This window comes from Myodes glareolus, chromosome 13 (assembly GCF_982192425.1).
Source record: "Myodes glareolus chromosome 13, mMyoGla1.1, whole genome shotgun sequence".
Lineage (NCBI taxonomy): Eukaryota > Metazoa > Chordata > Mammalia > Rodentia > Cricetidae > Myodes > Myodes glareolus.
The window spans coordinates 62,115,371-62,127,489 of NC_142038.1; the positions used below are offsets into that span (position 1 = coordinate 62,115,371).

Here is a 12,119-nt window from a genome sequence, read left to right on the forward strand (position 1 = left end):
TCAAATAAAAAAAATAAATAGTTACTTCTATAACATTTGTGCCACTATTATACCAGTATATCTTGCAGACAGGTCACTGTTTTGTAGATCACAAGGGTTTGTAGCTCTGTGGTATTGATGATAACCTTTTTTCTTCTAGTAGCTCTTTTCTGCTGACCCTCTCAGAAGTTAGAATCTTAACAATTTATAACTGCAGGTGTCCTATTGAAAGTCCCAAGAATGAGCAGAAGACACTAAAATCAAGCCCTGCTCAAGCTAATGTACTAAGTGGGAAATAAAACCTTAGAATCTCGTGAGTGTGATTGGGAAGTATTTGGTTTAAAAAATAAACACACACACACACACATAACAAACAACAACAAACAGAAGTGAAATTTGAAACTTAATTCGCTAAAATGAAAACTGCTGTCCATTTCATAGCCGACAAATGCTGTTTAAAATCACCTGTAAGCCTGAGTTTTCACATAAAATTCTTGAAGATGTTATCACAACTTCTCAGTCCTCTTTTTTCCTATCAGGTTGTGCCTCCCCCACCTCAAGTGTTCTGTAGACATCACCTTAAAGTGTATTCTTAAACCTAGATTAGCCATTTAAATGATAGTGCCCAAGGTCACTCAACTAATGGCTGAGTTGGAAAATGAACCCAGATTGTCCTGTTGCAGAACACCACACTTAGTATTTAGGACTGACGGTATGACCCAAAGTGAAGGATGTACACAGTGGTCGCTATCACACCTTATAAGGACCTGTGAAACCAGAAGCTTGAAGTTGCTACTGTATTGTCTTTGTGCCTCTGTAACGATGTCAGAAATTACTGGAAAAGATTCCAGAAAGAGCCTGAAGAACTTAACCTCTCTCTGCATTTCAGGGGTTTGGGTTAAGTAGAGAAGACTAATCAGGCCTGTACATAGGTGTAAGTGAGTTAGATTTTAAGGGTTGCTCCTATTACTGCCAAAAAAAAAAAAAAAAAAAAAAACAACAAAAAAACAACAACAACAAAAAAGCCACTAAGCTGTTCTTTTATTCTCCACACCTCCAGTTTGGGTGACAGTTTTTATCCATACGAAATACTTTTGTATATCCTATTGTAATCTTTGTGTTAAGAACTATCAAAATAGATTCATGTTAGTAAATGCTATGGAAATAACATACATAGCACACTTTTAAGGTGTTTTCCTGTCCAATAATTTGTCTCAAAATACATGTACATGGATCTGCAGTTTATGGCAATCTGCTCTGATAATGTCACACTTTACTTGGAACATCCTCTTGCTACATCCCATTGTCCCCTCTTAGCCTTTACTTCCTTTGAACACCCTCTCCAGCTAACATATCATGGCAGAACAGAGACCTAATCTGCTTTATCCGGACACACACAGAAACACAATGGTAACTGTTTGCTAGACCCAGTACCTGTCTAGTAATTTTATAGGTAATATCCAGCTTCCTACATGGAGGATAAAGAAGATGGTTAACATTGTATGCAGAACTCTGAGACATTGCCTTCATCTGCTCTCCAAGCCCTGGCCTAACACCAAGTAATTTCTGATTCTAGAAAAACAATTGTGTGATGCCTGAAGATGTGAGGAACTTCTATTTGATGACCAATGGCTTTCATATGACATGGAGTGTGAAGCTAGATGGTAAGTCAGTCTCCTTGATGCTGGAGAACACTTTCCTGGTAGAGGTTAGATGAGCAGCTCTGAGGTCCTTAGAATTGTAAGATCTTTTCATCTATACTATTTGTGTGGGTCTCAAGTGTCAAATCCAGAAGCTGTGATCCCCTCCTCCTCCAATGCTAACCAATGCTATCAGTGCTTTCTCTACTCTTACAGTGTTTGAGCCTGAATTGTTCTGATCTAGAAGCCCAGTTTAGAGACTTCTTGCTAGAGGAAATCATTAGTCACCACATAGAGAACCCAACTGACTCAAACATAAAGCATCTGAGAACTTTCTAGCTACAAGCAGTATTTCCTAGTTTTCTTGAAACAGCTGACCAACTCTACCGAGCTCCAAATGTCATTCTTACCACTGTGCAGCTTTAAGGCTCTAACCCTCAAACCAGAATTTCTCTTTCTTTTTTTTACATCAATCACCTCAGCCTACATCACCAAACACCTATGTTCAGGCGTTTTCTAAGTCATGTATCTATGCCTAAACATTTGCATTGCCGATGTAGAAGCCCAGCTTGTTACATGCCAAGGATTTCAGATAGCATATAAAATATGAAAGGTGGTAAACACTACATATGTATATGAAAATTCTTCAAAAAGTTCATAAGTTAGGAAGTCCTGAAGTACCCTTTGGGATCCAGCCTGTGCCTGGCACAGTCTTACCAGATGTGACCTCAAAGGAGCCTTTATTACTTTATACTCTAGCCACATCTCCACATGCTCTTGGGCCTGGGGAAGCACCTATAGCTCCACACTGCTGCTGTTAAGGAGGAGTGATTTCTGTTGCACAGAAAAGCTACACAACTGACTTCTCCCTTCCATGTCTTTGCCTCCTCCTAGCACATCTGAGTTGCCTTTTTTGATGATTTCTAAAACGTCTATCCGTCTCTTGTACCTAGCCAGAGGTACTTTTTATAGACTGTTAATGAATATATGATACTAGCTTTTACCAAAATCATTTTATTCAGTGGACTAAAAACCTTGTTCATAGTGTAATATCTTCTTCTGTTACTTTATTTATTTCTCAATCACGGTCTTTTTATCCCCATTACTAAATGGCTTAATGCAGTGACAGAAAAGGCAACAGAGCTGAAGAGATGACTGGGTGGTTAAGAGCATTTACTGCTATTCCAGAGGGTCTGAGTTTGGTTCCCAAGTGTCCATGTAACTCATAATCACCTGTAAATCCACCTCTGTGGGACCCAGGGACTCTTCTGGCCTCCAAGAGAATCCATACACATGCCAGACACTCACATACACATAAAAATGAATTAAAGGTAGCAGAGGTGGCCTTTAATATTTACTTTAGTGATCTTTCCTGATATTCCATGATTTATGGATTTGCTCATTCTAGCCTTTTTAGATTTCCGAGTTTTTGTTTGCCAGTCTTTATCCATCATTCTACATCAACAGGGTTCTATTATGGCTCAGTGGTTAAGAGCACTGCCTGCTCCTCCAAAAGTCCCAAGTTCAGTTCCTAGCAACTACATGGTAGCTCACAACCATTTGTCATGAGATCCAGTGCCCTCTTGAGGGAGAGACCTGGCCAGCTGTCTCATCAATTAGACCATGAAACCCAATATGGACAAGTTCGACAGAACTACCATATATGGGCTGCCCATGCGTGCTTCATCAATGCCAGGGCATAAATTTCATTTTCATTTCTATGTAATATAAGGCAATATGTAGTATGCTGTCTCTTAGTTATACCCCATTCATAAAAGACCAGACCCAACAAACAAGAAGGGTGTCAAGTTCTCTATATCAAGGGAAAATGACAAACAGAAGGAGAGCTGTTTTCCAACATGAAGGTTTATAATTTTTTTAACAAAAAGTGTCTATTACATAAAGCCACAATTCCATTGTAAATTTTAGTTCTTGCCAGGCAATGGTGGCATGTGCTTTTAATCCCAGTACTCAGGAAGCAGAAGCAGATGGATCTATGTGAGTTCAAGGCCCCCTTGGTCTACAGAGTGAGTTCCAGGACAGCCAAGAACATCTAAGGCTACAAAGAAACCCTGTCTCCCACAAAACAAAACAAACAAAAAGAAAAAAGAGGGAAAAGAAAGTAGTTCTGGCTAATACAAGGGAATTGAGTGAGAATATGTTTTAAGTCATTTAGTCTTCATGCAGTTACTGAGTAAATTTTCTAGCCCTTGTGAATATCCCATTAAAACCTTTTCTTCAATGGTACCATAATAAACATGGTTAGAACTGCTCATCATCCTTTGAGCCCAGTTCCTCTGTTTGTTTACATAAAAAGCTAGTGTTTGGGACATATATAGTAAATGCTCCTCTTCTGTGACCTTCTCTCAGGCTCCTCAGACATGGAGCCACTCTCAGTGGGTTTATTGGGTTAGCCAAGCAAAATCACTTATGGTCACCATTGTCTAACCACTTGTCATTCTTTTTGTTCTCATAGAACACATCATTCCACTGGGAAGCATGGTGATTAATGGTATTTCAAAACTGACTCAGCTCATCCAGTCTTCTATGTATTCACTTCCTAATGCACCAACTCTGGCAGACCTAGAGGACGATGAAGAAGGTACCTGGTGGAACTCTTGCTTTGGGTTAGAACTTAGCCCTCTCGGCTCACTTTTATGATACTGAGAACTATAGGAACATGCTGTAGAATTGTTTTCCACTCAACATGTTTTCATCCATAGCTTCTGGAAATAAGATAGAAACATAAGAAAACAAATACCAACAAACAAAAATTTCGTGAAGGAAATTCTAGGGTCATGTCTTTTATTTTCTTTCTTGTACCCATTTTAGTGCCAGTCATGTAGTGGAGGCACTTAATAAGTAGTTACTGAAGGAATCAGTGTTATGGATTAAAATTCACTCAATTCAGAGGCCAGCCATGGTGGCACAGGCTTATAATGCCAGTACTTGGGAGACTGTAGCAGGAGAATCATGCATTTGAATTCAGCCAACTACATAGTGTGACCATTTCTAAAACAACAGGATTCAAGAAATAGGGAAGACTAAATACAGCTACTTTTCTTCCCATTCCGAGCTCTAATCACTTTGCTACTTGAGAATGAGATGGCTTACAGACCAAATAACTAGAAGAGACTAAGAGCAGTGGTGTGCAAGTAAGGAGTTCTTTAGTCAGAACTGTCTTTAACTGGTATGGCAAAATCAGTTACACTGTCTTCTGAAGTAGAAATCTGAGAATAGACAGACATTGTGGCTTAATTGAGAAAGGCAGTCTCCAGGCTTCCTGCTGCGCCAGCCTTTTGGGATATTGTGCTGTGTTTTGTTTTTCTTCGTGGTTGATATATATATATATATATATATATATATATATATATATATATATATACATATATATATATATATATGTATATATATATAGGCTCTACCTATGGGCTTCAAGTCTTTGCTCCAGGGGAAAGAAGAAAAGACAAGGTAGGGGAAAAGATCTTGGCAAAATCTACCATTTTTCCCTTATCAGAACAACCATGTTCTCCAAAGCCATTGACCAGAGCATTGTTAAAGCAGGGGAATCTTGAGAGTATTTAGATTTGTAAAGAATTGTTTCTTCCAGTGGAATTGGGAATTAATTAAGAAAAGGAAAACAAACAACTTGTTTCTAAGCCTTGAAGGTTTACCAAAGTCCTTCTAAAGGTAATAATGTAAGGCTTCCCTCATAACCAGTTGATCAAGAAATAATAGTACCAGAGGGGTCAAGGGACAGACTGGTTAAGTCATGGGTACTGGAAAAAAAGAGACTGTCACTCAAAGAGCTATAGGATCACAAGGATAGGGAGATTGGTTACATTGACTTAATAATACATGTATGATAAGTCTTCTCTAAAAGGCAAAGTAGTTAAATAGATAGGCTAGGGTTACACTCTCCTTGAGATTAGAAGTCATGAATCAGATTAGAGAAGATATTTTCACAAAAACTTGAACAAAGAGTAGGGACCACAGTGCCTATATACCTATGGGTATAAAAAACACTCAGCCTTCTAGTTACTGCTGGGTGTATGCATTTTACAGTAGTCTAGACTTTGGTATCATTATAGGATGTGAGAAAGAAACATGTTAAGTAAACACTAGTAAAAGAAAATGTTTTGGTAGTTAAGAGTGCTCTTACAGAGGACTGAGACTCCCAGCACCCACATCATCAGGAAGCTCACATAAGCATCTGTAATGCTAGTTTCAGGGATTCAAATGCTCTCTGGACCCTGCAGGCATCTGCATGCAAGTGGTGCACATAAAATTATACAGTCATACACACAAGGAAGGATAGCCCAGCAAGTAAGAGCACTTTTTCTTGTAGGGTCCTGGGTTTGCTTTCCCTGCACCCACATGCTAGTCTCACAACCAACTTTAACTTCAGTTCTCAGGGACCTAATGTCTTCTGAACTCTGCAGACACCAGGGCATGTGTATGGTACACAGACACACATTCGGGGAAAAATACTAATAAAAATAAACTAAACTCAATAAATCTGAATTCTTTTTGATCTTTAGAAGGAAGTATCTACAGATTTGAAAGGATTCATCCAAAATGGGGAGGGAGAGAAGAAGATAGGGAGGAAGGGAGGGAGAGAGGGAGTGAGGGAGAGAGGGGAGGAAGAACAAAAAGGAAAGAAAAGGCATTTGTACACCCTGATTACTGGGGAGAAGGTGACAAGCTTTTATACTTGTGAAGAAATGATAATCATGTTAACACACTAATCAAGTTTCTTGTGTGTGGTAGTGGAAATTAGAAAATGGTGAGAAACATTTAGTGGTTACTGGGGGGGGCGAATAATGAAAATTGAAAGTCCTGTATATGCAAAGTAAATGTACCTTTTGGGTTATAAGAAGAAAGTTATAATTTGTAGGACTGTTGTGTACAACTTTTGAATAAAAGGAACATTTTTAAAATGTTTATCCTGTTTTAGTTAAACTTAAAGTTATAAAGAGAGGCTAACTTAAAGTCTTGTAGGTTAATTTGAAGCCCATTCCCGGAAGCAATATCTTCAAGTCATAGATCCCATAGTTCTTCAATGTAACCTCCTTCTCAAGCTGCAGTTTGAATTGACTAAGATGAGATCATGCTGGATCAGGGCGAACACTATAAAAAGAAGAAATTTGGAGACAGGCACATGCAAGAAGAGTGCCATTTGAAGATAAAGGCAAAGTTGGGTTGATTTTTCTTCAAGCCAAGAGCATGTGCGTGCACACACACACTTGAGCAAGAAATGAAAAGCTAGAAGAGCAGCTGGAACAGATTCTTCCCCACAGCCCGCAGGTGGAGTGACCTCTAGGCACTTTGATTTCAAACTTGTGCCCACCAAGTCTATGAGACAAGAATTCCATTTAGGTCACTGAGTTGGTGGTACTTTATAACTGAAGTCTTCACAAACTAACACTGGTTTTGCTCCTCTAGAGGAGAATGGAGACAAAGCTGGCAAAGCAAAAGGTTTCCTTTATTGTAGGAATGAAGTCTTACACCTTATTGGGGACAACAGTGCCTTGATGTATCAGTTTTCTATGCCTAACAGATTACCACAAATTTAATGGATTGAAACTACACAAATCCATTGTTGGTTTTGTTTATCAACAGTTTCCATGAGTTAAGAATTCACCTACAGGGTAGCTGAGTTCTCTTCTTAGCTAAATGCCCTGGCACTTTTTGATTAAATTAGTCATATGGTTCTAATTATGTAAGAAAAAAATAAGTATTTGTTCATCTGAAGTAACAACAGAGAGAGTGGCTCTTGAAAAAAAGTTATCTGAGAATGAATGGAATTCTAGTCTGGCTTGTGGTTATTACAGAATCATGGGTATGCCCAGAAGAGTTCCAGAAAGGAGGGGTTTTGAAAGACAAAATGAAGTTCAAATAAGTTGCCTTGAAACGGATTGAAGGCCACTGCAGACTTGGTGTTAACCATTGATAGAGATAGCCATTGAAATTCTTTATTGAATTTTTGCAGTCTTAAATAATTTATTTTAAAAAATTAAGACAGAAAAATGTAATATATGTAAAATGAAGGGAGTTTGCAAATAAAGCATGCATGAGATGCATGTGGATTCCATGAGAACACCTTTGACTTTGAGGAAACCTTTTTAATAGTTTGTACCTCAGACACAAGCATACACTTCCCACTTCTTCATGACCTACCAGCTCTAATTTGGGGTGGACAGTGACCTAAGTAACTTTGATACAGTAAAGGAATAAAACTCTATATTGGCATCTCCGGTCTAAAAGGGGAGGAAAAGGAAGAAAACATAAAATGAGAAACATAATGGGATAAAATGAAATAGATCAATCTTTGTAATAAGTAATACTAAATTGAATTTCCCCTTTGAAGAAATTCTATTAGACCAGAATTTACCTGCATCTTACTTTTTAGGAGCACACTTAACCTGGTGAAGACACTTCCTCTTGAGGTAACGGCAAATGGGTGGTTGAGAGCAGCCTTCCTACTGAAGATGCAAAGTGGGACAACATTTACAACTCATCTTCCTAAAAACTTCAAAGCAGCATCCGGAAGAAGCTAGAGAATCTAGAGAACTCTTAAAGTGAAGACTGGCTTTTGCCCAGGGTGCACTGTCCTTATTCACAAGAGATAGTATGCAACTGAAAAACTGAGCCAAAGGAGAAGATGGATTCCAGGGCCTGTGAAAGATGGTCCCCATTAAAAACCACTCTACTGTTTGGGTTGGCACTGAAAAATGCTGTACCCAAGGAGACAGCATGAACTAGAAGAAACAACTCTTCACATGAATTGAAGCTCAAGTGTGAGTCATCTGTATATTGAAGCTGCCAGAGAGTTCACAGAAAATGTTAAACCCCAAAATTATATTAAATTAATTCTAGTTTTTTCATTGAAATTAATATTCTATTTAATATAATTGTATTTTGCAACGGATTTGTAATTTCTAAAAAAGTCACTTAATTCTACAATAAAAGTTAAGATTTCTGTTATGATTTAGAGTCATCTCTCTGATCAGGTGTCACATAACATGGTAAATGTGATTGTCAGCAAATGGGGCAACCGTTCTGTAGTTATTTTCTTTTTTGTTAACTTTTTTATTAAAAATAGATTCTTCTCTCATACAATAATCTCATCTTCAGTTTCCACTCCTCCTGTCCCCCTCCCCCAATCTCCCTTCTCCTCAGATCCACTCACCTTCTTTTTCCTCTTTAGAAGGAGCAGGTCTCCAGGAGATGATGGTGAGACAGGACAAAGTGAAAGCCCTCATACAGAGCTGGACAAGGCAACTCAATAGGAGGAAAAGAGTCCCAGAAGCCGGCAAAATAGTCAGAGATACACCCACTCCCGCTGTTAGGAGTCTAACAGTAACACCAAGCTAACAGCCATAAGATAAACACAGGGGACCTGGTACAGACCCATGTAGGCCCCATGCTTTTCATGTTCTTTAGTCTTTGTGAGACCTGCTTAGTTGATTTGGTAAACCATGTTCTCCTGGTGTCCTCCATTCCTGCTGACTCCTCTTCTGCAGGGTTTCCCAAACTCCAAAGGGACAGACCTGATGGAGGCCTCCAATTTAGACTCTCTCTGCCTCTTAACCCCCCCCCCCCCTGCCCATGTACTATGTGACAATGGATCTCTGCATGTGCTCCCATCTGCTACTGGAGGAAGCCTCTCTGATGACAACTGAACAAGGCACCAATCCTTGGTTTCTGTGCTATCCAATCTCTGATTCCTAGCTATCTAGGCAGTGTAGGACATGTGTTCCCTCTCATGGGGTGGGCCTCAAGTTAAACCAAACAATTGTTGGCTGCTCCCACATGTTCTGTGCCACCACCGCACCAGCACATCTTGCAGGAGGACAGGTAGATGGAGAGGTTTGTGGCTGGGTTGGTATCCAGGTTTCTCTTTGCACAGCCTAGACATTACCTTCTCACGCCAAAGACACTGTAACGTAGGGGTGACAGCTCCAAGCCCACATCAGCTCAACCTCTCCGTGTTCAGTGAGCTGAGTGGAAGTGTCCTTGCCAATGCCCCCTAACCCACTATCAGGTTTAGAGGGTGACTTCTGTCCTAGATCCGCATGGGTTGTTTAGAGATCTCCACAGGACCTCCTCAGCCAACAACTCTACCAAATGGAAGCCTTGTCTGGCTATAAAATATGGCCAATTGAAATTCCATATCCTCAATTACTAGGTGTCTTCACTAAGATCAGCCTCATAGGTTCCAGGAAGTTTTTACTGCACTAGGTATCTCTACCACCCCCACAATGCCCCCAGTTCCAGCTACCTCTCCCACACTCTCTCTCCCTCCATCCCCTAAACACACACACACACACACACACACACACACACACAACTGATTCCCCCATGCCCCCACTTCCACTCATCCCGAGTCTGTCCTCAGAATCTGTTCTATTTCCTCTTCCCAGGGAGATTGATGATTTCCATATATCTCTCCTCTCCAAATTCTCTTGGTCTATGGATTGTAGCTTAGTTATGATTTACTTAACAAATAATATCCACTTATAAGTGGATACATGCCATTTTGTTTCTCTTATTCTGGGTTATCTCACTCAGGATGATCTTTTCTAGTTATATCCATTTGCTTTGCCTACAAGTCTCATGGTGTCATTTTTTTAACAACTAAGTAATGCTCCATTGTGTGAATGTACTACAATTTCTTTATCCATTAAGGGAAATGTAGGCTTTTTCCAGTTTCTGACTATTATGAATAAAGTTGTAGTGAACATAGTTGATCAAGTGTGTTTGTGGTAGGATGGAGCATCTTTTGTATATATACCCAGGAGTGGTATAGCTGGATCTTGAGGTGGGTTGATTTCCAATTTTCTGAGAAATCTCCACATTGATTTCCACAGTAGCTGTACAAGTTTGCACTCCCACCTGCAAAAGCATAAGCTGTCACTTAGGTTATTGATCTTATCCATTCTAACAGGTGTGAGATGGAATCCTAAAGTAGCTTTGATTTGCATTTTACTGATGGCTAAGGATGTTAAACATTTCTTAGATGCTTCTCAGCCATTTGAGATTTCTCTGTTGAGAATTCTCTGTTTAGATCTGTATCCCATTTTTAATTGGATTATTTTTTTAATATCTAGTTTCTTGAGGTTTTTTTAATATTAGATCTCTATCAGATGTGGAACTGGTTAAAAATCTTTTCCCATTTCATAGGTGCCTCTTTGTCCAACTGATGGTGTCCTTTGCCCAATAGAAATTTTTCAGTACCATGAGGTCTTATTTATTAATTGCTTATCTCAGTGACTGTGCTGTCGGTGTTATTTTCAGAAAGTTGTCTCCTGTTCCAACATGTTCAAGGCTACTGCTCCCCACATTCTTTTCTATTGGTTTCAGTGTATCTGGTTTTGTGTTGATGTCTTTGGGATCCACTTGGACTTGAATTTTACAGAGTGATAAATATGAACATATTTGCATCCATCTACATGCCAACATCCAGTTAGACGTGCATCATTTGTTGAAGATGCTTTTTTTTCCCCAGAGTATTTCTGACTTCTTTATCAAATATCAGGTATCTGTAGGTATGTGAACTTATTTCTGGGTCTTTAATTCAGGCCTGTTGATCAACATGTCTGTTTTTATGTCAATACCATGTGGCTTTTATTACTATAGTTCTGTAGTACAACTTTTAATAGAAATGATGATACCTTTAGAAAATGCCCTTATGTTAGGTTGTAGCTTCTTTTATTATACAGGGTTGTTTTAGATATCCTAGGGTTTTTTTTTGTTTGTTTGTTTTTCCATAAGAAGTTGAGAATTGTTCTTTCAAAGTCTGTAAAGATTTGTGTTGGAATTTTGACGGAGATTGCATTGAATCTGAAAATTGCTTTTGGTAGGATGGTCATTTTTTTTTTTACTCTTAATCGTAATGATTCATGAGCATGGGAGATCTTTCCATTTTCTGATTTCTTCCATTTCTTTCTTCAGAGACTTGAAGTTTTTATCATATAAGTCTTTCACTTGCTTGGTTAGAGTTATACCAAAATAGTTTATATTTTTTGAGGCTATGGTGAAGTGTGCTGATGGAGTTAACACCAAGGGGACGCTTCAAGGAGGAACACACATTTGAAGCTGTAGACTTGGGACAGCATCCAAACACTAACCTTATGCTTCTGGTAATGGCAGAGGACAGTCCCACTGTTCCTAACTTCTTCATGTTTTCTCTTTTCTGGCAGGGTCTTGAACTTGTTATATAGCTGAGGTGACCCTGAACTCTTAATTCCCCTGCCTCCACCTCCCAAGTGCTAGTATTAGAGGCTAAACCATCAGACCCAGCTTCTGCCTGAAAAATCCTAAAAGTAAGGCCAAAGTATTTGCTTCTAAGTAGTTTATCTGTGTCTAAGAACAAAGCCCAAGAATACTTATAAATTAGAAAACATCTACCACTCAGTAATTTTTGGCATCTAATCAAAGGTTACCAGTCAGGAAACTACAGTATGAATGGGGGAAACAGGTTAATTAGAACAAATC

The 12,119-nt window shown here is 39.1% G+C and overlaps 1 protein-coding gene across 2 annotated transcripts in view; it reads left to right on the top strand.

The window, feature by feature from the left end:
- Nucleotides 1-12,119, top strand: part of Tpgs2 (tubulin polyglutamylase complex subunit 2) — a 55,030-nt gene that overhangs the window by 37,540 nt on the left and 5,371 nt on the right. For both annotated transcript variants that reach the window (XM_048442602.3, XM_048442601.3), the window contains exons 3-4: nucleotides 1,556-1,643; nucleotides 4,096-4,221. In XM_048442602.3, the coding sequence (XP_048298559.3) occupies nucleotides 1,556-1,643; nucleotides 4,096-4,221 (214 nt within the window). The remainder of the gene's footprint in view (nucleotides 1-1,555; nucleotides 1,644-4,095; nucleotides 4,222-12,119) is intronic.